The 26239-nt window shown below is 29.9% G+C and overlaps 5 protein-coding genes across 9 annotated transcripts in view; 3 read left to right on the top strand and 2 right to left on the bottom strand.

Moving 5' to 3' along the window:
• Positions 1–136: 136 nt before the first annotated feature.
• On the bottom strand, positions 137–7854 carry LOC117208298 (integrator complex subunit 1). 2 transcript variants are annotated; one of them, XM_033449356.1, is made up of 14 exons: positions 7575–7850; positions 7236–7415; positions 6649–7130; positions 5275–6564; positions 5014–5189; positions 4772–4924; positions 4007–4684; positions 2142–3938; positions 1771–2085; positions 1195–1657; positions 999–1123; positions 748–938; positions 393–665; positions 137–314 (listed from the first exon to the last, which is right to left on the bottom strand). In XM_033449356.1, exons 2-14 carry the CDS (start codon positions 7399–7401, stop codon positions 199–201), a joined length of 6225 nt encoding a protein of 2074 aa, XP_033305247.1. In that variant the 5' UTR covers positions 7402–7415; positions 7575–7850; the 3' UTR covers positions 137–198. The 2 variants fall into 2 exon arrangements, with proteins under 2 accessions (XP_033305247.1, XP_033305248.1); XM_033449357.1 differs by lacking the exons at positions 137–314; positions 393–665 and having other exon boundaries at positions 765–928; positions 7575–7854.
• A 315-nt stretch (positions 7855–8169) lies between these two features.
• Positions 8170–17088, top strand: LOC117208299 (kinesin-like protein KIN-7I). 2 transcript variants are annotated; one of them, XM_033449359.1, is made up of 12 exons: positions 8170–8521; positions 9020–9254; positions 9333–9537; positions 9633–9949; positions 10019–10118; positions 10206–10512; positions 10592–10748; positions 10814–10952; positions 11043–15239; positions 15328–15495; positions 15551–15733; positions 16193–17088. In XM_033449359.1, the coding sequence occupies exons 1-12, from the start codon at positions 8368–8370 to the stop codon at positions 16250–16252; spliced, it is 6222 nt and encodes a 2073-aa protein (XP_033305250.1). In that variant the 5' UTR covers positions 8170–8367; the 3' UTR covers positions 16253–17088. The 2 variants fall into 2 exon arrangements, with proteins under 2 accessions (XP_033305250.1, XP_033305251.1); XM_033449360.1 differs by lacking the exons at positions 15551–15733; positions 16193–17088 and having other exon boundaries at positions 8368–8521; positions 11043–15238; positions 15328–15485.
• A 1333-nt stretch (positions 17089–18421) lies between these two features.
• On the top strand, positions 18422–19664 carry LOC117208300 (splicing factor 3A subunit 2). Its single transcript, XM_033449361.1, has 2 exons — positions 18422–19202; positions 19271–19664. Exons 1-2 carry the CDS (start codon positions 18657–18659, stop codon positions 19547–19549), a joined length of 825 nt encoding a protein of 274 aa, XP_033305252.1. The 5' UTR covers positions 18422–18656; the 3' UTR covers positions 19550–19664.
• A 663-nt stretch (positions 19665–20327) lies between these two features.
• LOC117208301 (60S ribosomal protein L27a) lies at positions 20328–22852 on the bottom strand. Its single transcript, XM_033449362.1, has 6 exons — positions 22790–22852; positions 22447–22510; positions 22250–22347; positions 20835–20984; positions 20608–20744; positions 20328–20396 (listed from the first exon to the last, which is right to left on the bottom strand). The coding sequence occupies exons 1-5, from the start codon at positions 22790–22792 to the stop codon at positions 20616–20618; spliced, it is 444 nt and encodes a 147-aa protein (XP_033305253.1). The 5' UTR covers positions 22793–22852; the 3' UTR covers positions 20328–20396; positions 20608–20615.
• Positions 22853–23225: 373 nt separating this feature from the next.
• LOC117208206 (eukaryotic translation initiation factor 5B) overlaps positions 23226–26239 on the top strand; it is a 32607-nt gene continuing 29593 nt past the window's right edge. Inside the window, exons 1-6 of one of the 3 annotated variants that reach the window (XM_033449168.1) lie at positions 23226–23521; positions 24267–24595; positions 24705–24912; positions 25026–25361; positions 25443–25643; positions 25717–26183. In XM_033449168.1, the coding sequence (XP_033305059.1) occupies positions 23488–23521; positions 24267–24595; positions 24705–24912; positions 25026–25361; positions 25443–25643; positions 25717–26183 (1575 nt within the window). In that variant the 5' untranslated portion in view covers positions 23226–23487. Of the gene's footprint in view, positions 23522–24266; positions 24596–24704; positions 24913–25003; positions 25362–25442; positions 25644–25716; positions 26184–26239 lie in introns of those variants that run through there. The other 2 variants (XM_033449169.1, XM_033449170.1) reach the window with 2 other exon arrangements.

The raw sequence follows: 26239 nt of genomic DNA, 5'->3' as shown, positions 1-26239 counted from the left end.
AAATTTGTACCTATGTAAAATATTAAATTAGTTTTATTTTATATAAGTATAGAAAAAATTCATTTTCAACTTCATATAATAATTTCATTAATATTATTTTTAAAAATATATTACTACCTGAATAAAACAAGCGCCATTTTTATAAAAAAAATCTTTATTTCATTTTATACAAAATATAAAATTACAATTTTCATGATATTAACAACCTTGTTGTGTATTTAGCAGAGCAATGGTTTTATTTATATATGGTATAGTATTCACATTTGAATTTACTCCTAATTCAAATACTTTTTGCATTAACGGTAAAGCGTGTTCTGAAATAAAATATAATTTATCAGAATACAATATATATTACCAAAACAGGTACTAGAATAAACTAAAGAGAAATATACCTTGCATACATAATACAATTTCTGGTAACTTCTCTAAAGCTGACATTAATATATCAGCTCTAGAACTGTCCAAACACCTTTGAAATGCAGACAAGATATTTGCATTTGATGCTGGGCGATGTTTTAATGCTCTTGCTAATAATGTATGAGCAAGAGATCTTATGTTACTTTGCGGAGATACAAGCAATTCTGCTATATTGTCTGTTATAGATTCCAAAACTGAAGGTTTTCGTGATGACAAATGCTCAATTTCTTGAAGAGCGCTAAATACATCTAAAGCATAATATTAAAATTTGTATATTCTAATATTATAACGATATTTAAATTGAAATTAAATCGTATTTTCTAATCATACCTTCACCTTGCAGTTTAGATAATGTAGTTAACAATGAAGGCCAATGCTGTGGAATAATGGATTCTGTCGGAGGTGGAGTAGGAGGAACAGTAATTAAAATCTCCTCTATGTCTTCTCCTTCTCTTGGCATTGGAATGCCTGATACAAGCGTTCTAAGTGTAACTAGATTTGGATAATGTACCTGCAATTCACTATATGTAAGTGTAAGCTGATATCTGAAATTCATAGAAGAAATTATAGTTACTACTTACTGTAGAGCCTGAGCATGTTTCTGCAAATATTTCAATGCCCTTTGTGCATTATAAGAGATGTATGCTTGTAGTAATGTAATAAATCTATTTAAGAGTGGTATAAGATCTTTTACTGGACCATAATTCTGAAAATAAAACAGATTAGCTATTTTTAATTTGATTCATATTAATAATATATAAATATTCCTTTACATACTTGGAAGCACTGAAAGTAATTCTCCAATGTATCTTCCAAAGCAGTCTGATGTTCTTCACTAAACAAATGTGGTTGTAGTAATTCCAGTAATCCCATTATTTGTACAAAAAGATTTAGATGATGACCTGCTCTAAATTGACTAAAATCCAAATAAGATCTTCCCATTAGTGACGACGCTAACATTGGAAGTTGTCGTAACACTAAAATAGGATGCACAGCAGCCATTTTTCGGGCGCATAATTCGAAGTCTTGAGATCTAGAATTCCATGACTTTTGCCGCGGTGTTGCTGCTAGAGCAGTTAACAAAGAATGACTCATACAATCTAACACAGAACCCGTCCATTTTGTAATTTTTGCTCCTCCAACAAACTTTTTAGTTTGAAATGTGTCTAAGTAACATATTACTTTAGGTATTTTCATGTACATGTGTAACAAGAATTGATGGACCATATCTGAATCAATACTAAAAAATAAAAGAGAAATATTTAGAAAACTTCTATTAAAAAAGGAAACTTACTCTTTTTTTAAGCTTTGTTTCTGCAAAAAAAACTTAATACTACATTAAACTAGACATACTCTGAGTCATTCATCATACGTGCAGCCAAATATTTTACTACACTGGCTACCAAATGATCGTCTGTAGAAACACAGTGTAATAATAAATCAAGACGAGAATCCATTCGAGCAAGTGCAATGTTTCTGTTTTGACAATTATATATGATAACAGCTTCTGCAACTATATACGCTACAAGTGTTAGTAACTGTTTCTCGTGTAAAAGTAAAATATTTTCTGGAACATAATGTTTTGGCGTGAATTTGTCTCTGCCTTGCCAGAGTTTTGGATTACAAGTTAATGCCCACAAGAAGTCCAGAACAGCTGTCGGATCATACCTATGAAAATAACATTATATTACCTTCATATATTTTTTAAATTATTTTTTACTTACCCATCATCACATTTATCTAATAAATGTCCAACACATTTGTACAAAGTTGCCCAACTTGCCCTATGCGTCAATAAAGTTAACAAGTAGGGCCTAAATGAATGTGAACTCATAACATTGTTATCAACTTTCATTTGTATCTTCGTTTTCCCAAATAAAAGTTTCATTTGGAGAGTAGGACATGTTCCAATTAATTCTGGTTCAACAGATGCTAACCAATCGATTAATACACCAGTTCGTGGCTTCAAAATGCCTTCATTACTATCATTTACTAGTAATCTTGCCATTGCCTCAACAAGAACGTCGGTTTTCTGTTGTTTCAGACAAATATTTAATAACTTACGTCCAACTGCTTCCAAATTCACTGGATCCGTGCTTTCTAAAATAGATCCAGGATCCCGATTTTGCATCAACATCGTTAATTCCATGCTTTTTGGCGTTTTGGTTAATTGCACGTTTGCAAAGTCTCTTAAAATAGATAGAACTGGTGCTTTTACATCTCCTATTAGCTGTATCAAGTTTAGACACATATTACGGGCTAATTCAACCACTTGTTTCGAAGTCGATGGCTTTTTTAAAGGCAACAATATTACTCGCATTAGGGTGCAAGAATACTGAGGCATGTGAACAAGCGAGGCTAAGAATTGTTTAACTTGCATTGAACTTAATACACTACATATATGTTGTATTGCTAACACAGCAGCTCCACTTTCTTTAGCAGATTTCTGCAAATCTTTTGCTAAGGTTTTATGTAATCGGCGATATGCATCTACCTTTTGATTCATTGGTATATTTTCGATAAATAATCTATTGATTAAATGTGGGACATCCGTTTTAACAGAAGATTGTATGACAGATTGTATTTGAACTACAGCACTTAGAGGTAAAGGTTCCTGTAATTGTGCGATAGTTACAGCATTTTCATCAGGTAACTCTGGCTCCATCAATTGTAAAACCTGTACAAAGACTAGTCCACCCGTTGCCCCTCTTCTGTGTTGAACTTCAACTAATTGTGCCATATACGTCTTATCGAGTACTGCTTCACCAACAGAACTCGGGTCAATTTGCACACCAGTATCCAATGTATGGAGTAATTTAGTCATTGAAGGAACAGGAATACCGAAGCTCTGAATAAAAAGAACCAGTTGTTGTGGTTCCAAATCTTTAAGAGCTGCGTCAATTAAACGTGGTACACTACTTCTAATCATTCTTAGTTTTAACCAATCAGGTATTAATAAAGCTTCTTCGCTTGTATCAACGAGGAAAGCTTTTGGTGGTTCTGTATTCAATGGAAACCAAGTTTCAAGTAAAGCATCAAACAATACATCATCATCAGAGTCGTACGTTAATAAGATTATCATAGCATGAACAACTAAAATATGCATAGTACACTCTTCTCCTGTACTCCATTGTACTAATATCTGGTCTTGACTTTCAGACCAGGTATATTCCTCTGCTCGTGGAGATCGAGCTTTTTCTAGATAATTACAGAAAATCACCATGAAAGCATGCAGAGTCTGTTTAGCTGCTTTATTTGGTGGATTATCAATTTCTGGTTGCGGTAGAATAGCTGCTATAATCGTACTTCGTTCGACTACTAATTGAGCTATTTCGTTAACTAAATCAGTTAAATCGGGTAAATCATCGTCTGTAGTATGCGCAGCAAGATAAGATATGTACGCATGTACAAGATCTGGGTTATTTTCGACTTGACATGCACCTCGAAGAGCAGTAGAAACTAAAGATCGTACTGATAAGAAATGAGGTATGGACGGTAATTTGCGAAGAAGCCAGATCTCCCTAAAACAAATAGTTTTATTAGTTTTAAACTTGAAGGAGCATTATTAAAAGTGAACTTATGAAATTACTTTTCATTCTCTCCATCTATATCCATAGGTTCCTCTTCAGTAGGTATTGATCCAAGTACCATCTTCAAACCTGTAATTGCTTGAAGGCGGCTGCCAGTTTGTTGACTGCTCAGTCTTCTTAAGAAATATTCTAAAACCTCGTAAGCATGTTGTCGATCCTGTTCGGGATCAGTTAATAACATTTGAAGATGGGCTAATAGCTGTTGTTGTCTTGGTTGCTTCTCCACAGCTTGAGTACTAGTAGATAATAAAAATTCACAAAGACACTGTACAGGTAATTGACTAAGAGATCCCTCGCTATTTTGTACAAGATCTGCTAGCCATGGCATACTCTGAGACGAACTCTGTTGTTGTCTTTGTATTATATCTAATAAGAAATCTGGTTTACGAGATCGACAAAGTAAATGTCCCAACCTATGAGACACATTTAATGATTGTATTTGTTCCAATACTGCTGGAGGTGGTCTCCTAGCAATTCCAGTTGGTTCCATAGTCATTAGTTGTGATAGTAATAAACTGTTTTGTTCTGATATTTGTATTCTTGTTGATGCAGCAGCTAAGTGCGATTCGTATTCTAATATTTCTTGTTTCTCTATAGCTTCAACTTGCAATTCTTTCGAACGTTCTTGCTCTATTATTTCTGGTAATGCCATCGTTGGTGGTGGATAGGAGAAATGACTATAAGAAATAACACATTAAAAAAGATCTGTTGAGAAAGAATATAAGTATTTTTCTCTGCAAGATTACACAAAAAATTAAACTTACTTCGTAATACACATTTCCATTAGAGTCCGTAAAATGGGATACCTCTTCCATGCAACAGCACCAATAGTAGAAGGATTGTGAGCAGCCAGTATTAATAACATTATCCACCCTTTCCAATATAAATTTGATATTGCCAAAGTAGGTGGTACATAGCTAAATAAAGTGAAATAAGTAATTAATATGAATTTTTACTGAACTGAATTTTACTTTAAATTTATAATATTATTAAAATCTGTAAATACTTTGACGGTATGTTTATAGTTCCTGGTGGTTGATAAATGCACAAGTTAAAAATAAGTTCAATTATATCCAATTTATCAGCTTGTAATGTCGGGAAACTCTCAGTTGAGTTAGCTGCCGCTCGTCTAACTAATTGATCCACCAAATCTAATGTTTCTGAATGAGTAATGCCATTTTCCTAAAAGACAAGGTATACAACACAAACTATTATACTAGAGAGACATGCTATAAAAATAAATAAATTTATCATTTTAGATATATACTTTTGAAAAACCAATCAGTAATAGTCTTAACAATGTATTCTGTAATAATGGAACATCCGAAATAAGACGTAAATAAAATACTCTATCAGATTCGGGTGGCCAATTATCTAATTTATAGTACTGCTCTGGTGGTTCAAGCAGTAAAATTTTATGTAAGGCATGAAGGAGCTCATTTTTTCCAATGGCGTACATCTGTGGCGCCGAATTCTGTAGCCATAACACGGCTTCGAATTGTATTGTTGCTACCATGTTCTGAAATTGATGTAATAAAGCTATATCTTTTTTATCACCTCTTTGTGCTAATGCTGCAGCTTCTTTAACTTGTGGGCTGATAGCTAGTAACATACATAAGCACAATAAATCTGCAATTGAAATGAAGACTCGTTCTTTGAATTCAAAATTAAGCAACTGTTGCGCTATATCCTGTCTTTCGGACATCAATGTACGCGCAAAAATAAGTAAATTAATATCGTGTCGGCAAACACGTACGATTTCTCTGAGTAAAGCACGTAAAGGTCTCAGATAATCTTCTCGGTTCATTAATAAATCCTGAAATATTTCTGCAAGTAACTTAGCTGCTTGCTCGGATAAAGTTTGAAACATTACACCTATCATTGGCATATTATTTGGATTTCTTGCATTAGATAATTCGTTATAAATTGTATGTTTTAAGATAGTACATAAATTTTCAGGGTGCAAGCCGATTAATTCCTTTACGCCATTTAGATATAAATTAATTACAGCTTTAGTTTTCAATCTCATTTTTACTAATTGACTTATAACTTCAACATCTCTTTGTGTATGAGAAGTACAATTGTAACAAATATAACTCAGTAATTCTTGGGCAGGTCTCATTAGTTTCGGATTATGCAACCATACTTCTAATCTTGGAACGGCAATATTTCTGATTTCTACAAAACCACAGGCTGAAGAAAGTAATTTTAGAAAGTTTTTGGTAATTGACTCTGGTTGTCGTCTATTCAACTGTTCTTTCACAGCTTCAAGAACAATGAACTCTATGTTCTCTATACAATGAGTGTATCTAGGAGTAATAGGAAACTCTATTTTTTCTTTGTCACCAGAAAACTGTACAGATGAAGATCCTGGATCTTCATCGTCAATTGTAGATGGACTATGACAATCTCGTGGTGTTAATACAGATAGTTCTGGTTGTAGGACACTTTTTGGTGGATGCCTTGTATTAAATCCTGTTAAAATATTATCTACAAAACCTTTGCATTCTTCATGATCAACCCATACTCTTTCACCTAAAGCATCCTCAATGTATAGCTAGGAAAAGGATAATAAAAATTAATTCTAAATTAAATGTTACATATAACTAATAAGCATTAATATAATATATCTATGAACAACCTTAACAAAGATTTCTGGCCAATTTCTTTTATCATGAAACCCCTTCATTAACAAATTAGCTGCAAGTACAGGAACTAATGGGTTTCCTTTCGTTTTATAATTATGTCCTTGATCCCGTTTCAATAAAGAGGATAGTGCGTGTAATATACAATCATTTGAAAACATAGAAGGACGAATTTTTGCTAAGTATAATAATCCCATGTATACCAATGTATCTGGTTTCCACTTCTGATTTTTAAGTGTTTTTATGGCACCACAAATAATGCCTATAACTTTGTCACCTTCATCATTATCATTAGCTTCTAGGACCATTGGAACAAAATCTGCTGGATCAGTATCTATGGCTACCAATTCCCAAGCTTCAGCACTTGAGAATGGTGGTCGTTGATGAGAAACATGTGCAGCAAGTTTAGGTTTTTTTTGTGGGATGTATTGAAAAGATTGAAGTGATCCTGATGGTGCTTCTCTTTTTCTGTCAGTTCCTACATAATTTTGTATATGTTAGATAAATAAATTGTATCATAAATTTTCTTTAATTTTCTTCAAATTTGTCTGGACATATATTAAAATAACAATCTTTTATTTACCAGAAGTTGAAGTATTACTACTTTGCTTAGAATGAATAACACCTGGTCTTTTAACATCAGAATTTTCATTACGCGAACCTTTGGATCCAAGTGCAAATAAATCAGAAGGATGCTGAGCAATTTTACTTTTTGCACCTCTGCCAATTCCTGCCTTTCCACGATCCATTATGATATTTGTATCTTTTAAGTTTATGAAAATAGAGAGCGTAGTTAATAATCACTGACACATTGTTCACTTTTTGGGTAAAATAGATATATAGAATCATCATAATATAATATTCAGAATTATCATAAAATAATAATAAATAAATATTTGAAAATATTTCGCATTAAACTAACCTATGCAACATTTATAACACGAAATTCCAAAAATTTCTTTTCCGGAAAATATATCTAATATAATACATTACTAGCAATATTAAATATATGACGTAATTTATTACAATTGAAAATGTAGATATAATATTATTTTCCTACGTCAATAAATTAATGTTCTTCCAAACAGAACACTTTCGGCCAACAACAGTAGCAGACATACACAGTCACCACTATCGATATCGTTTTGCTAAAAATTCGATAAGATCGAATTGACAATTGGATCCGGTAATCATAAATTTAAACTGATGAGCAATAATTGCAAGGTCAAAAACTAAAAATATCGAATATTAACAATTTAATTTTTGCTTTTAAATGTACTTTTTATTGTTGAAATCTGTACTTACATTAATAAAAGAATAATGCATTTACGACTTAAATTTTTATCAGTTTAACTCTAAATTCTAAGAATATTGCAATTAGTCATCAAGAAATCATTAAATAATGTATTAAACACGTATGCTGTTCTAAAACATACAATATTCAAATGTATTTTTTAGCATATGGAATTCAATATATTTATAGTCTTATCACGTTCTTGCTTATTGTATTGCATGCTTAAATGAACCAATCAGACCATAGAAAATTTAAATTTAAATGAGTGTTGAAGTTGAAGCAGTCGTCATTTCAAATGGCAGTTGCGATGTGCCGAGCGATATGTGGAGACGTAACAAATTAGTTAAAGACGAAGTAGTCGCACACAAACATTCCTTTCAAAATTTCTATGCTACTTCGTCCAACATATTAATAAAGAAAAATGTTAAGCGATGTTAAGGTAGGAGTCAAATTGAGGCCTTTGATTCAACAAGAACAAGATGAAAATTTATCAATGCAATGGATCGTAAAGGGAAATTCGATTGTTTCATTAGATCAAGAGACAAACAAGTGGAGGGATAATGAATTTCAGTTCGGTATGTGTCAATAATTGCAATGCTGTTTTAATTTTTATTCCTTCATATGTACAGGAATAATTATCAAAATATAACCTACTTATCTTTTTAATGAAAGATTATATTTTTACTAAGAATATTAATTATTAGAAATGCAAAAGTTTCATTAATTGTCAAACAACTAGTTGATAATTGTTTGTTGATATACTAAATTATGTTAAACATTATTATTATAAATCATTGAATATATAATTAATATTTATTTATATAAAATAGGTAATAGAATTATAAACATTCATGCATTATGATATTTATAACCTACATTTTTTTCTATTATATACATTTCAAGAAAGGAGAAAATTTATTCAGTAATAAGTTTAAATATTGAATGTTAATAATTTTCATTTATATAAGTAAATTTATATATTATATGTTATAGTTTCATTTACATAGTAAGCAATATTTACTCTGTAGTATTTATTATTATCATATTATTAATTTTTAATATTTTTTTTATAGATTATAGCTTTGATGTAAATACAAAAAATTCCAAAGTATTTGATAGTATTATAAAATCTATTGTTGATGCTACTATAGATGGTTTCAATGGAACAATATTTTTTTATGGTCAGTTTCATTCTGGTAAAACATACACAGTGACAGGCACTTCAGAAGATCCAGGCATAATACCACTTACTGCTGAATACATATTTAATGCTATTTCAAATATCATTCAATGTGAATTTTTATTAAGGTTTGCATTAAAAATTATTTTTAGATTGTACATTTTTATTTATTTTTATTATTATTTATTTTATTTATTCTTTTCTAGGGTATCTTATTTAGAAATTTATGATGAAAAAATAAATGACTTATTAGATAAAAACCAAATTGATTTAGAATTATACAAAGATAACAATGAACAAATAATTGTTAAATGTACAGAAAAAATTACAAATTCTTCGGATGATATGTTATCTATAATGAAAGAAGGAATTAAGAATAAACATATTAATAGTCATAGCATATTTCAAATTGTAAGATTACATAGAATATTTTATATTATATGTATATATATATAAACACACACTTTATTGTAATATTTAGTGTAATAGATACACATACTTTTTAGATAATTGAAAGTCAACAAATTGAAGGAGATTCAAACAATATTGTACAATTATCACAATTAAATTTGGTAGATCTTGCTGGTTTTACAAAAGTTCATTGTACAAAAGGTATTGAAGAACATCAAACTGATATATCTCTTTTTACTCTAGAATCAATAATTACACAAATAAGTAAGTCACAAAATGCCCAGGAACATATTGATTATCATAATAGTAAATTAACAGAATTACTGCAGTCATCATTAAGTGGCAATGCTTTAATAGCAGTAATATGTACAGTAACACCTGTTGCTTTAGAGGAAACATATTACACTCTATTGTTAGTATGCCATTTTTACAATGCCATTTATAACTTTACATGTATTAGAATATTATTTTTGATATTTAGGTTTGCATCACATACTAAAAAAATTAAAACTAAACCACAAAAAAACGAAGTTATGTTTGATGCATCGCTTCTTCATTATGCAAAACAAGTGAAATTAGAGGTTTGTACAATTAATTGTAATTTTATTTTAAAAATTAACCCATGTTTTTATGACAATTGCTGTGCTATATTGGAATTATTTCATTAGCAAATAAGAAATGGAAACTCATCTATAGAAGTAGAAGAAGTAGAATCTAAAAAACTACAACAGAAATGTCACTTGTTAGAAGAACGTATAAAATTATTAAAGACTCGAACTATTTCTGGATATGAAAAAAATTGTGAAAAAGCACTTAACTATAAGTCTAAAAGAAGAGAAATTTGGTATAATCCTGGAATGATCAAACCGTATTTCCCTGTATTTCATACTCAAACTTGCTTACCAACAATAAAAGAAATTTCACCTGAGAAACTACATAAAAAAAACATTATGCAATCAGTTGACACAAATGAAAGTAAATTTATTACATTGTGCAATTTGTTTTTCACAATGTTCTTTATTACTTAAAAATTTAGCTGACTTTGCATTTTCAGCATTTCAGACAGATCTTGAATCAGAAGCAATTGATTATGAAGTAGATTATGAAATCAAAATGAATGATAATATTGGAAATGAACATGTTAAATATATGAAAAGTGATAATTTATTTCTAATGCCAGAAACACAAGATACTTTGATACAAACTTCTAGGTATATATTTTTCATTGTTAAAATATTGTCTATTACAATTTAATGTTTCCTCTTATCTGCAACAGAAATCAAATATGTCCTTCTACACCGAAAAGTATTTTACGGGAATGTATCGTGGACCTGACAACGCAACTTACTGAACTTCGTGAATTTACAACTTTAGAGAAACAACTAACGTGTGAAGGAAACCATTGTTGCAAACATGTAAGTGCAATTAATATTTATATGCCTATGCCTTAAAATATTCTTTAATTTTATACATATATGTTTTTATGATTTTGCATCTTTATCAAGAACATAGGAGAACAAGCGGAAATACAGTTTGTTTGTGATGGTTTTAAAAATAACAGAATTGATAAATGTTCTCTAAATTATGTAATACAATTAGAAGAAGAGAAAGATAAATTAGCAGTAGAGGTAAAGTTGAAAAGTCAAGAATTGGCCGAAATAAAGGATGATGTTCGAAGCCTTAAATTAGATATAGAAAAATTCGAAAAAACTATTTATTTATTAACAAATGAAAATATGGAAATGTCAAATAAATTGTCCGTTGAAAACGAACGTTCGAAAGAAACTGAATTAAATTTTCAAACAACAATTACTGAGCTTTACACACAGATTTCAAAAATTACGGAAGAAAAGATTAATTTAGAAGGCGATATAACAGTCTTAAATGAACAATTAGAATCATTTCGCTCAAAAACCGTAGGAGAATACAATAATGAGCAATTACTAATTGAACATCAAAATAAAATTGATGCATTGAAAACAGAAAATATTGAATTATCAACTATTATTGCAGATAAAAATAAGGAACTTGAAAATATTAAAGAAAGTAAATCACTATTATATGACCATGATTGTATTTATAAGGATGAAGTTACAATATTGACTGAAAAAAATAAATGTTTAATGCAAGAAAATAATGAACTTTCCTCTGATCTAATAGATAAAATTGAGGAAGGTGATATATTGAAAGAACAGTGTGATATTTTGAATAATAAAATGATTTTAATAAAAAACGTAGATTCCAAAAACGATATAGAACAATTAAGATTGGAAAACAATATTTTAAAAGCCAAGATAGCAGAATTAAAAATGAAAATAACAATATTAACTAATGAAAATGCAAAGATTTCCAATAATCTATTAGAAAGTATGGAGGATTTTGATAACCCATGCAATGAAAAAGTAAATAGCAATTCATTGCATTCATCTATAGTACCTGATAATCCTGAAAAGTCAAATGAGACTATGGAGAAAATATTACAAGGAGAAAATTACGAGGAACTGTCAAATAAAGTTATAGTATTACAGGACAAAGTTACTCATCTATCTCGTTTAAATAAAAAATTAAGTGATTTAAAATTATCATCCTGTGGTCAATGTGAACATTTAAAGAAGATAAGTGAGAGTCGTAGAGCTTTTAAACTTGAAGCAAAAATTTTAAATCACAAATTGGAAGACTTACAAAAAAAGTTCAATCAGAAATGTGAGGATACTGAAGCATTAAAACTTAAGGTTAATCAAGAGTTGAATGTAAGTTTTACTGATACATCCTTGAACACTAGTTTTATAGATAGAATGAATGTAAGCTTTGTAGAGGAGAAGGTTCAACACTTAAATAACGAATTACGGACTTTGAAGCATGACCACAATGAACTTTCAGTTTCATATATAAAAAAATGTGACGAACTTGAAAAGCTTCATAATGAAACGAAAACCGAGCACCTTCAAAATAATATTGAACAAGTGAAAAAAGATATAGATGAAATAAAGAAAAATAGTGCACATTTTGTTTCTATGCTTAGTAAATTTAGAACGCAAAAAGAAAACTTATTGGACCAAATCAATACACTAAGATTCGATAATGAAGCGTTACAACAAACAGTAGCAGAAAAAGAGATATTAGCAGCTACAGCTACAGAGAAAGCTCAAATTCTTGAGAATGAATTATCATGTATGAATAAAGAACTCGAACAGTTCTTCGTGAAAGAAAAACTAATGCAGACCGAAAAAATGACACTAGAAATACAATTAGAAGGTTTAAAGGTTGAAAATGAAAATAAAGGTAATCTTATTACTAAATTAAATAGAACGACTGGTGATTTGAATGAATGTATATTATCACTGAAACATGAATTAGATTTAACAACAAACCAAAAAAAGGAATTAACTATATTAACTGAAAATATTAAATGTAAATATAAAAATGAATTAGAACTTCTAAAAAAGCAATGTGATAAATTAGAACAAGAAAAACAAAAAAGTATAGAAACAGAAAAACATGTAACACTGCGAGTAAACGAATTAGAGTCATATATAGGAAAGCTTAAAATAGATTTGGGAAAACAAAAAAACTTACATTGTGAGTTAAATACTATTAAGGAACGTATGATCAAAGAATTAAAGTCATTTAAATTGAATTCTTTAGATTTTTTAAATAAAACTGCAGACGAAATTTTCATCATTTTTTTGCAAACGATCATGTTGAAAGAAGAAGAAGTAATTAAAGAAATGAGAGAATTACTCGAAAAAGACAAACTAAAATTAGAGGATGAAAAGCGGCAAAGTGCAGATGCTGAAAAGCGCGCAGTGTTGTGGGCTAAAGAATTGGAAATAGAAAATGAAAAATTACATGTTGATTTAACAAAAACGGAGTGTTTATGTATAAAAAAGCAAGATGAAATTAACCAATTAAGACACCTTATGAAAGAAAGTAATCATGAAAAAGAGATACTTAAAGAAAAAATGGAAGTGCTAGAAACTGATTTCAATAATTTACAAAGCGAATTTGACAAACAATGTAAAGTAGATATTCAACAGAAAGGACAAGCATCTATTGTTGCACAAAAACGAGAAAAACAAGTACAAGAAGCTCTTAAATACAAAGAAATTGAACTTCAGTCTAATATGAAATCTGAAAAGGAACGGTATGAAAAGAAAATAGAAGAGTTACTTTGCACTATAGAAATCCATAAAACAAAAAATCTAGAATTGAAAAACAATATTGAAGGTCTTGAAGCTAATGAAAAACAATTGAAAAATATTATAGAAGCAAATTCCTCAGAACTGAAAGTAACCAATCAAGCTATTTATAAAATGACACTTGATTTTGAACATCTCACAGAAGCTTATAACGAATTAAACCGCGATGTAAAAGAAAAAGCATCTCGAATTGAAAACATCACAGCACTTTTGAAAAACAAATGTGACATGCTATCCGAATATAAAACTAAATTCGAAACTATTATACCAGATTATGAAATACTACAAAATCAAGTTAAAGAAAGAAAAGAAAGCATAGAACGATATAAAGAAGAAATAGAAAGATTGAAAATGGAAAAGGAAAAACAAATTGAAGAAATCAAAGATAAATTAAATTCAGAAGAAATAAAAAATACCGGATTAAATAAACAATTAAACGAATTAAATAGTAAAAATATTGCTTTGATAGAAGAATTAGATAACTTGAAAGAAGTACGTGAACAATTGCGACAAGTAAATGCGAAATTAGAAAGAAAAATTAGAAATAGTACAAGTAAAATAAAAGCTGAAGCAGACATGGAAAAATTAAAGGATGTAAACAAAAGGTTGCAAAATAACTTGGAAGGTGCAAGTAACCGTATAATTGAACTGCAGGAAAGCAAAAATAAAACTTTCAAAGAATTAGTTAATTTAAAAAATCAATATGAATTACTGTCCCAAGAAAATGCTGAACTAAAGAAAACTTTATCGTTACACAAATCCAGAGAAAATACTTTATATTTATTTGCAGAAGATAGTAAATATGATATACTTCTTCAAGAAAAGAATAAAATTGCACTACAATTAGAAGGTAAAAAATTATTATTGTCACAAAAAGACAAAGAGATTGTAGAATATGTAAGTCAAATCAATGATTTGATTATTAAAAAAAAAGAACTTGATAACCAATTAAAAGATAAAATGTACATTCAGCAAGCTGAAAGTAAATTGGTTAAAGAATTAATGAAAAAGTTAACAACTTTAGAAGAAGAAAATAAAGAAATGAAAGATCAACTTAAAACGTTCAAAACAGTGACACAAACTAACATAAAACAGGTAGGAGGTACAAAGTTAGACAATGAAAAATTTATTGATACTCTGAAAAAAAGGAATTCGGAATTACAAATTAAATTTAATGAGTATCAAACTGAATTGGAACTAAAAAGCAACAGTAGTGATTCAAGATCTACTAGTCCAGCTTTTGAAAACAACAGAAGAAGACATAGCAGGAATGAGATATTTAATCAAAGAAGACAATTAGAAGATGTAATAATTGATACAGATCCTAGTGAAGATAGACAAACATGTCAAGTATTAAGAAAAAAAATTCATGAGTTAGAATTGCAACTAGTAACAAAACATGGACAAATTTCAGCATTAGAAATCCAAATCCAGAGTGAAAATTTTCCTTATCTACAAAAATGTAAGGAACTGCAGGAACTTCTGCTCACATCTCGTAAAAAGGTGTGTATAATACCAATCTTTTTCAATCTACTTTTAGGAAATAAAATTGATCAAATTAATGAAAATTAAAAATACATTTTTTTTTTAGAATGCTGAACTTAGTTCTGAGGTAAGAAAACTTCAAAGGACTCTAAACGACATTAACGCGTGGGAATGTGACATATGTAGACGATGGCGAATTAATAGAAGAGAACAAGCATGTCAAACATTTAATAATGCGCAACAACTTTTTACGATAAATAACGAAATAATTAAGGTAAGTAAAAATATAAAGTAATTTTATATAAAAAACAATCATAACAACTGTGCAGGATGATACAAAAATAACGAAATTGGAAAAAGAGAAAGCAATAATAAAAGATGTATGTCGTGCACGATGCCGACAAATAAAAGAATTGGAAGATAAAGTAAGAGAATTAGAAGAAGCACAGACATCACATTTAAAGTGCATTGAATTTTTGAAAGAAACATCTAATCAACAACATACTTCCATGGTGCATCTCAATAAACAATTTGACTTGGAAAAAAATATGAAACTGTGAGAAGCACAGTTCTTTAAATATGCTTTGCTTGAAACTAAACTATCAAGATTTCGTTTTTTTTTTTTTCTGGTGGTCCTTAACTATTGGAATGAAACTAATATAATTTATTTATTTATATATGCAATGGGATGTACATGCATTATTATTTAGTGTAATTAGAACCAAAATTCAAGTGACATGTAAGTCACTATATTTGTGTAAACATGGAAAAGTAATTACTTTCTATTTTAAAACAGGATATTTATGTATTATTTATTAAATATTTGCATATATTGTTAAAATTTTTTCATATGCATGTTATTTAGAATCTGCATGTTTATTCTTCAGATTTTCTATTTTTCTGCTACTTTCTGAATAATTAAAGTTTTGAAAAATTAAATTTATACATTATATATTTAATGTTTTCTACAGAGCAATGAAAGAAAAAGTTTCAGCCAATGTGTTAAAGCTTGCAAAGTCTTCAAATTATAGAAGAAGCATATGGAACTCTAATTAATAAAAATATCTTCCAAAAATTATAGCCTATGATATCGTTAAAAATATATGTAGGAAGGCTATCACTATTCAAGTATTACATTCATTCCTACTTTGTTAAGTTAATGTAAATAGTAACAATATTAAAGTATCTGCATTTCTGAGATATTATATTTTTGTACTTTCATAAAATAATGTAAATACGGATAAACTAATTTTTATATGTACTCTGACGCAAAAAAGTGGCTATATTTATATATGTTGTATCATTCATGCCGACTTTATAATAAAACACAATCTGTGATTCTGTAAACTTTCATAATATAATTGCATTAATGTTAATATATATGGGGTATCTTAAAATTAATTGGCCAAACCACAAAGGCTTAATCTACAGTCAAAAAGATGAAAAAAATGTTATATAAAGTTTTTATTATATTACATATTATATTTTATAACTATTAATGACATGGAATTGTTACCACACGATAAAAAATATGTAACTACACTGACACAATAACACAGTCAACTTCTGTGTGCTATGATGAAGAATGCGTTATTACCTATTTCATGCATACAATATTTGTTTAAAATATAACAAAGTATTTATTGACAAACTTTATATAACATCTCTTTCTTCTTTTTGATTGTAGATTAGAAGTTTTCACAATATGGTCGTTTAAGTTTGGGGCACTCTGTATATAAAATGTGCCATAAATTAATTATTGTTCCGAGTTCAAACTTAAATTATATAATGTAATTGTGACGTAAAAAAAGAAAAAAACACGTATATCAGATTTATTACTATAACAATTAAAACAGTGAAGAAGTAATTAAGTTGTACTACATTAAATTCACTTACTAAAATGTAAACAAAAAATATTAAGTGCTAAAATTATTTCCCTTTCGCTTGAAGTATGTACTTTAATGTAGTCATTACGAAGTACCAGAGAAGAAATGAAAGTGCTCACGCCCGTAGTTCTGGTTGTTTCATGTACAGGTGCTGCACCATGTGGTCGTGTGCTGAGTTTAACTAAAATTAGCAGTGGTTGCACACTAGCATAGATAAGAACCTATTTAATCATACGGTTCTACGAACAAGTTTCGTAGATTCTTATCATAGGAAAAGAGACGAATTCAACGACCTTGCATATGAGGTGACTTACTTTTGTAAAATATTATAAATTCGTCAGTTCCTAAAAACTCAAGTGAGCCAGAGTTAATAGCTACCAGCTATTAGGTTGCTATAAACGCTGTAAACAAATATTGAATTTCATATCTTCCATGGTGTTTCTCAAATTTCCAAACATTACTGAATCGTGGAAACTCACTTTAGTTGACATACTTTAGGCGAATAAAAATTGTAGGTGTTAAAAATATCTATCAAATGAGACGTCAAATGTTAAAATTGGTTAATTCGTTGAGTCAAATAAATAAAAACCATCCATAGTCGCACTATTTTCAATTGTCAATTATTCATGAAAAATTGAGAATGCAAAGTTAAAAATTTATGAGAATGTATTCGCGTTCACGAAGATACCAAAAAAGGAGGGCGCAGGTCTCGAAAATCAATTGAAAGAGCAATTGAGATCCCTTCAAAGGCAGAAATTTACACTTGAATAATACAAATGTTTGATTCAAACGTTTTAAATTATTTTCTTTTATAGAATGGTCTATTGGTATAGAGATATACATACATATTAAGTATATCTAATATTTGTAAACATTTATTGTATTGTTTATTTTCCTTGTTTTTTGTTAATAAATTATTATATTTTGAAATTTTGTACTATTTTTAACCCTGCTTCATATGTGTCGTCGTCCAAAGATATAGTAAACAATTAATTTCTCTTAGGCAACTTACAATTAGTTTTATTAATGCGCGATTTTGTCATTCTCAAATTTACCTATTTTGAACAGAAAAGTAGATATGAACTTCTTCGTAGAACCGTACAATTAAAGAGGTTCTCATAGCGTAGAACTCAATAGGTTTTCAACTATGCTGGTGTGCGACCAAATAAGATTGATCTCTAGGTTTAAGCTTAAATACACATTTCTTGTATATGCTAAATTACGACCAAACAGAGCAGATCCCTAATTTTATAGGTTCCTGTGTGTGCTAATTTTAGTTAAATTCAACACTTGACCGCATGGTGCAGTACCTGTACTGTAAAATAACTAGAATTACGGGCGTGAGCACTCTCATTTTCTCTCTGTTAGTAATGTAATTATATCTCTTATATTGGCTGCACTGACATTCTCGACATTTCATGTCAGTGTATATATCATACAATTTAGTGAAACTTAACTTACATTGAAGTTCTACTATGTGTTGTTTATAAGTAAAACATTAGTGTGCTTTGTATTTAAATAAGTGAAAGAACATATATAAAAGTCAGAAATGGATTTTCAAAATCGTCCAGGAGGCAAAACTGGCGGCGGAGGTGTCGCGTCCTGGTCAGAAAGTAACCGAGATAGAAGAGAACGTTTACGACAACTTGCGTTGGAGACTATTGACCTCAACAAGGATCCATATTTTATGAAAAATCATTTAGGTTCTTACGAATGTAAATTATGTTTAACTCTTCACAATAATGAGGGCAGTTATTTGGCCCATACACAAGGTAAAAAACATCAAGCTAACCTAGCTAGAAGAGCTGCTAAAGAAGCAAAGGAAGCTCCTCAAACACTTGCTCCTGAAAAGCCTCGAGTAGAACCAAAAAAATTTGTAAAGATTGGAAGACCAGGTTATAGAGTAACTAAACAAAGAGATCCAGAATCAGGACAACAAAGTTTATTATTCCAAGTTGACTATCCAGAAGTTGCAGATAATGTTATTCCAAGGCATAGATTTATGTCAGCATATGAACAGAGAGTTGAACCACCAGATCGTAAATGGCAATATTTATTGTTTGCTGCTGAGCCTTATGAAACTATAGCTTTCAAGGTAAATTTACTTTAAAATATAAAGATAAATAATTTTGCAGTTAAAAATATAATTTTACAATATTTTAGGTACCTAGTAGAGAAGTCGAAAAGGCAGAAGGCAAGTTTTGGACACATTGGAACAAAGATACAAAACAGTTCTTTTTACAATTTGCATTTAAAAACGAAAAGCCTTCCGTTGGTAAAGTGCCACCACCTCCAGTTCCTTTAATACGACCTGGTTTAGGACCACCTATGGTACCAGTACCACCACCACCAAGACCACCTATATTTAATCCAGTACCACCACCACCAGCACTTTTAGCTACTGGCATGCAAATACCTCCACCACCACCTCATTTAGCATAATTTTTTATTCAGATAAAACAATGCGGAAAAAGGTTATAAATCAATATCGAAATGTACATTGTACAAAAATAAAAATGTTTTTTGTACATAAAAGAAATGTGAGGTGGCATTGTTATATCGTATTTTTCTTTGTCCTTTGCTATTATAATTTTGTATACTTATTACTAATAAAATTAGTATCCTGATACTCAAAAATTATAAACAATTTGAAAATTTCGCTCTTACTATTAGCACGTTGACTGGCACGACACCCGTATTCGGGTGTCAGCAAAGTTTCTGGTCGGGCCGCGTAACCCATATTCGGGTATTGTTTATTTGACTACTTACGAAGAATCCTCGTAGGTATTTGAAAAGATATTCTGTAATAATAAAACTATTGAATTGTTATAAACTGATTTATTTAAACTACGAAACTGATTTATTTAAAAAATTATTTAGAATGTAAAACTAAGAAATAACTTTTCAATTTTTCTTTTCGACGTTGTAACGAATTAGGGCAGAGATTTTAAGTTATGCCGTTCATTGCTCGGTCAAGGTTCAAACCAATTTTGTAGAAAGTGGAGAGATGAGAAACAAATGCGAAGGAATGGAAACAAAAGAAGTGAGCTATCATTCTTGAGACCACCATTTGAGCGACTTGCATTACTAAAATATCGGTGGGTGACGGAGATTCCTTAGAAAATACGCGTGGCAGTCAACGTGTTAAAGAATATATACAATACTGATAAATAAGAAAAAATAAAACAGTATCACAGCTTTTTCTTTTTTTCTCTGTTATTGTTAACATTTATTAAGAATATAAACGTATTAGAATGTACAGAAGACTTGTTGATGAACGTTTCGGTTCCTGAAATGTAAAAGAAGTTTTACTAATTTATTTATGAAAAAATACAAAATATTATGAAGTTAGATTGGTGTAATCAGTTACATAGAACAATCTACATGGTTTTAAGTGTTGTACGCACTTTTCCGACCGCCCGTTCGTATTATCATCATTAAATGTTTTAATCTTTTACAATTTAATCATATTTATCAATGTTTTATTATAAAATATGTACCAGTATGCTTAGGCAGACAGAACACAAACTCCTCCAACTGCCTTAATTTTGTCTTCTGCCCGTTTACTGAAAAATTTGGCTTTAACAATAACTGGTTGTTTAGGAAGTCGTCCTTTGCCCAGAAGTTTGTAATATCCCTATAAAATTGAATATAGAACAAAAATGTAATTACAATATAGTACTTTGAAGTTAGTTTTCTCAGTAATTCTCTCGTGATTTACACTTACCGCTTTAACCAAATTAATTATTGGAACTTTGTTTTCTGAATCCTTATACTTAAGTCTGGTTTGTTCAGAAACTAATGTCCATAGTTTATCCAAATTTAAGGTGGGGCACCATTTTGTATTCCGCCTTAAATGATAATTTCGCATACCAAGCTGTGAATTAAAATAAAAATTTATTGATGTTTTCCTCCTACTGGTACTGATTTGATATTTATGCAGCTCATCAGAATACTACATACATTCAAAGTAATTCAGATCGCCGGTGAATAATAAAGTTATCATCATTGAATATTTAACCCTTTGCATACAAGAGGTGACCCTCGGTCACTACTTACCTTTTGTGACAACTCGAGCGATGACTCTTGGTCACCATTCAGTTTGACGCAATATGCCGATGTTTATTTTCTTTGAAAATTGAAGCGTTATAAGATATAAAACCTTCCGAAGCATAAAATGATACATCTTCATATAGTGATAAGATTTTCTTTGATTCAAGAAATTGATAAGACCTGACCTTCCGGTATCAACAAGAATACTGTTGCATTTTTATACAATGTTGTTGGAGAAAATTCCTGGTGCTCAGAGACATTATATGTTCACAGACAGATATTATACAAGTTATATCTTGTTGGAAGAATTATGGAAACTGAAATGTCAATTTGCCAGGACAATCCTAACAAATAGAAAGATTTTGTCAAATCTTATAAAAAAACCAAAATTTTGTAACAAGTCTACTATAATATACCCAAAAAGCAACACCTTAGTTTCATTATGTAAAGACAAGAGGATCATGACATGTTCAACCAATTGGTATAATGTAGGATTGACTTATGTGAAAAGAATTTTACGAGGTGGTGTTAAAGTTAAGATGAAAAAACCCAATGCTATAATAAACTACATAATATATATGGGTAGCATTGATTGTGTCGACCAATATGCCTCAATATACTATTTCTTAAGGAAATCCTTAAAATGGTGACAAAAACTATTTTGTTGGAGCCCAGAAATAGATATAAATGGAAAACTACATATCATTCTAACATGAAATAGAAAGGATTATAGGGTCTGCTCTCAATAAAATAAATCCAGCAATAGACACTAGACAATATATTATTGCAATACGTGTCCAGACAAGCCAGGGATGCATCTTGGCAATTGCTTTATAAAATATCACACTAAACAACAGTACAGACTAATATTTAAGAAATTTTCATCTTTGAGGCGTAAAAATACATAAAAATAAAAACATAAAAGTTTTATACATTAATTTATATGTGTAATCATTCTAAGTTAGAGGTAAGCAATTCACCAAACATGCCATGAAATGTCTTGAATTGCTGATTCGCCCGAGCAAAAAAAGCCTCGAGTGCAAAGGGTTAATATAGTTAATTTTTTGTAAAAATCTGAAATATATTTACCTTTCCAAAGTAGCCAGGATGGTACTTATCAAAGTTGATACGATGATGGTGCAAACCACCAGCATTACCACGTCCACCAGGATGTTTCCTGTGTTTACCTAGAATGAAGTATTGATTCATTTAGTTCAATTTTGTATAATTTTCAATTATTCTTATACTCATTAATTTTATAACTAATAAACTATATAAAATCATACCTATACGTCCATGGCCATGGCTCACGTGACCACGGAGCTTCCTTGTCTTCTTTTTATGCGTCGACTATAAAAAAAAAAGAAAATAAATAAATTATACAATAAAATTCATATAATCACATTGCGTGTTGTCACAAAGGTTATGTTATAATAATAACGTAAACTCGCAATGTTAACAATATTTACAATCAGTATTTAATAAATCATCTTAAGAAGAAAAATAACAATTCTACAAAAATATTTAATAAGTTTTTAGTGAAATTATAATCTTTATCATTTTATTTAACGAAAGATGTTTTCAAGAACTGCAGATTACAAATAAATAATTTCAGAACTACTAACTCACCATCCTGTTCGAGATGTAGGAAACGAAGAACGTTTGCTCTTTACTGAACCTATTAATATTTGCCCAGATGGCGCATGTGTACCTTGACTACCATATGATCATAAAATAACTATTAAAAATATAATAAAAAATTACTACTATTATAATTTGTATCTAGAGAACAAAATTTGACTTTTATTAAGTTAAGCTGTTTATTCTAAGTGCGATAAATGACTTATTTTATAGCATTTGGTAGCATAAATGCTAATTTGAACAGATGTTCAGATTTTCATGTAAACTACATTTTATGTTTTTTATATTATTTTTTATTTAAATATATTAATACTACGCTCGTAAGAACAAGATATTTTATAAAATAAAAATTGAAATAGTAATACAAGAATATCTTCTTTATTAATAGTTATTTTCTTAGCCACAAGTCACACATACGAAGTCGGCTTTAATCTTCATATAATGTACATCTTGAAAAATTCTAGTGATATATGGTTAAGGTTAAGTTATGCACATAGCTGCAGACCGGATTAAAAGGATAGGTAGAGGTTTGCAGATTTCGTATAATTTATGTGTAATCATTCCGAAATTACTTATAATTAAAAGTGAAATTTAATCTGTCCATAAAAAGAATTTTATTAGTGAAACAATACAAATACCGTTAAAAAACTGAACGTACGCAAGGAAAATTTTAAAAGTAGATCAAGATGCAAGAATCTCAACCGAAGAAAGGCAAGAAAGGTAAGAAAATAGTAATGTGATTAGTATACATGTGTAATTGAATAAAAATAAAATGACAGTACTTTGAATATATATGTAAGCTTATGTTTTAATTAAGTGTATAATATATTTTTCTTATGTGACGACTGTCGTCTGCTTTCATTTAACCTCAATTTAACCGCTTTTCTGTTACATACGGATAGGATAATAATATATTTCCACTTCTTTCATAATGTTTGTAATTTGGTAAATAAAAGTTTATCTTGTCTGTCTCTTTATGCACTCACGAGAAGTTCTATATTTTTAATAATTTATGAAAATAATCATAATATGTTGGTATTTCGTAACTTGAAAATGATATTAGATAACATGATTTTTTATTTCTGAAATATATTTCATCTTGATTAATGTAGATCACTGTATGAATAAAATATTATATGAATCAAACATTAAAAAAATGTATTGATTGCCAATAACTGTATAAGGTGAAAGTTATTCAGTTGCAAACTAGATAGTGAAAGTTGCAGGTATCTTGAACACCATACTCTGTTGCTAATTCATTATTTTTTTTATATTTGTGTAATTAAATTAAATGGCAAAATAAAAATTCCTTTTATAACATTTTGGTTTATTTTATATATCACCATGCAATATGTATATTTAAAATATAATAATTTAATCAGTTTATACAAGTACTTAGATCATATGACACATTGGATGAATAATTGACTCAAAATGTATTTATATAATCCACATCTATGATTAGCTAGAAGAAAGCGCAATGATAGTGATGAAGATATCGAAAAAGTTTTGGCTGAATTGGAATTGGAATATTCTGGACAAAAGAAAGAAGTTAAAGATGAGCCAGTTGAACAGAAACCTGAAGATGAAGATAAAAAGAAGAAAGGAAAAAAGGATAAGAAGAAGGAAAAAGGTGATGTCATTGATATTAAAGAAGAGTTAAAGGTTAGTGAATACCTTGAAGTAAATAATATTGATGATGAAATGGAAGTTGGTACCGTAAAAACTGCTGCACAGAAGAAGAAAGAAAAGAAAGAAAGAGAAAAGCAGAAGAAACTTGCACAGAAAAAAGCTGTATGTAATTCAAGTTGTTATATTTATAATAATATATATATATATATATATATATATATAACTTGTATTAAATATCATGAGTTATTACATTTAAATTAATTGATAATAGGAAATAATTAAGAAGGGAGAAAATGAAGAAGAAAAGGCTGCATCTACAACAGAAAAACAAGGCAAAAAAGAGCTAGAAGTAAAGGTTCCAGAAACAAAAACAGCAGAATTGAAGGAGGCCAATGAAGCAGATATTTCTGCACCTGGTGAAGTTGACGAGGGAAAGAAGAAAAAAAAGAAAGGTGGAAAAGAGGAAACCAAGGAAAAAGGTAACAAAAAATTTTATTGCTCTTTTTTAAGTAGCAAATTAATGCAAGTTACATTTGCTAGGATATAACATTAATTTGTGTCTACATTTAGTATAATTAGATATGTGCAATAGGCAAAGGTCCTGGGAAGAAGACTATTGCTGCAATGCAGGAAGCTTTAAAGAAATTGAAAGAGGAAGAAGAGAGGTTAAAACGAGAACAAGAAGAAAAGTTACGGCAAGAAGAATTGCGGGAACAAGCTCGATTAGAACAACTCAGACTTGAACAGGAACGGAAGGAAAGGAAAAAACTTAAGGAAAAGCAGAGAAAAGAAAGATTGAAGGCAGAAGGGAAACTTTTGACCACGAAACAAAAACAAGATAGGGCCAGAGCACAAGCTATGCTCAATGCACTTAAAGCTCAAGGTTTAGATTTACCAGGTGTAGGGGAGAAGAAACCTCCTAGACCAGGTGTTTATAATACTTTATTATAAAGCATAATATATGAGAATGTAAGAATGAATTAAGATGTATAAAAACATCGTTTCTCAGGAACTCGTGTAAGGCCGAACAAGGTAAAACAGCAAGTAAGTGTCGATGAAAAAGATGATGAAAAAGTAGAAGAAAATGTGGCAGAAGCAAATAGAGTTGAATTAGAAATCGTGGATCAGCAACCAAAGGAGTTTGAAGAAAAGGAAGATGATGTCAAAGATTCATGGGATGCTGAAACTACTGAAGATGAACAGGATGAAGGTATTAGAAATGTGTTTATTAGTACTGTATATACGTTCCCAAATATATTTAATGAAACTATTTTTAATAAAAGATAATTTCATAGATAAATTAGTAGACGATGTGCCAAAAACTCCTGAAAAGCTTAAGGCAACGATACTTTTACTCGAGAAAGAAAAGCGGTCACAAATTGTAGAAGCTGGAAAGGAATCTTCAGAAAGTGAATCAGAGAGCGAGAGCGGTAGTGAATCAGAGACAGAAGAAAGTGAAGATGATAGTGGCGTAGAAGATAAAGTATCAGATGCAGCGAGGAAAAAGGAACGAGTTAGAGAACGAATACAACTCCGAAGGATAGAAGCGGAAAAGAAAAAATCGGTAGATAATCTCAGAGCTGCCGTAGTGTGCGTTCTAGGTCATGTTGATACTGGCAAAACAAAAATTCTCGATAAGTTGAGGAGAACAAATGTACAAGACGGTGAAGCGGGCGGTATAACTCAACAAATTGGTGCCACAAATGTACCTATCGATGCTATTCGAGAATCAACGAAACACGTGAAAGGAGTAAGTTATCTTTTATAACTGTTTTGTGCACTACTACTTATTGTGTATTACTTGAA

Source organism: Bombus bifarius, unplaced genomic scaffold, assembly GCF_011952205.1.
Source record: "Bombus bifarius isolate JDL3187 unplaced genomic scaffold, Bbif_JDL3187 scf7180000008058, whole genome shotgun sequence".
Taxonomy (NCBI): Eukaryota; Metazoa; Arthropoda; class Insecta; order Hymenoptera; family Apidae; genus Bombus; species Bombus bifarius.
Note: the sequence above shows the minus strand (reverse complement) of the source record. Positions and strands in the feature narration are given on the sequence as shown.

What these genes read in the sequence shown, in the direction of transcription:
- LOC117208298 (XM_033449356.1), bottom strand. Translation starts at nt 7,401, where the DNA reads ATGGATCGTGGAAAGGCAGGAATTGGCAGAGGTGCAAAAAGTAAAATT. An exon ending in CGTATGATGAATGACTCAGA is followed by an intron (nt 1,658 to 1,770) that starts GTATGTCTAGTT and finishes TTTATTTTTTAG; the next exon opens with TATTGATTCAGATATGGTCC. An exon ending in ATCTAAACTGCAAGGTGAAG is followed by an intron (nt 666 to 747) that starts GTATGATTAGAA and finishes ATTATGCTTTAG; the next exon opens with ATGTATTTAGCGCTCTTCAA.
- LOC117208299 (XM_033449359.1), top strand. Translation starts at nt 8,368, where the DNA reads ATGTTAAGCGATGTTAAGGTAGGAGTCAAATTGAGGCCTTTGATTCAA. An exon ending in GGATAATGAATTTCAGTTCG is followed by an intron (nt 8,522 to 9,019) that starts GTATGTGTCAAT and finishes TTTTTTTTATAG; the next exon opens with ATTATAGCTTTGATGTAAAT. An exon ending in GAAACATATTACACTCTATT is followed by an intron (nt 9,950 to 10,018) that starts GTTAGTATGCCA and finishes TTTGATATTTAG; the next exon opens with GTTTGCATCACATACTAAAA.
- LOC117208300 (XM_033449361.1), top strand. Translation starts at nt 18,657, where the DNA reads ATGGATTTTCAAAATCGTCCAGGAGGCAAAACTGGCGGCGGAGGTGTC. An exon ending in ATGAAACTATAGCTTTCAAG is followed by an intron (nt 19,203 to 19,270) that starts GTAAATTTACTT and finishes ACAATATTTTAG; the next exon opens with GTACCTAGTAGAGAAGTCGA.
- LOC117208301 (XM_033449362.1), bottom strand. An exon ending in CCATGGCCATGGACGTATAG is followed by an intron (nt 22,348 to 22,446) that starts GTATGATTTTAT and finishes ACTTCATTCTAG; the next exon opens with GTAAACACAGGAAACATCCT. An exon ending in TAATTAATTTGGTTAAAGCG is followed by an intron (nt 20,745 to 20,834) that starts GTAAGTGTAAAT and finishes TCAATTTTATAG; the next exon opens with GGATATTACAAACTTCTGGG.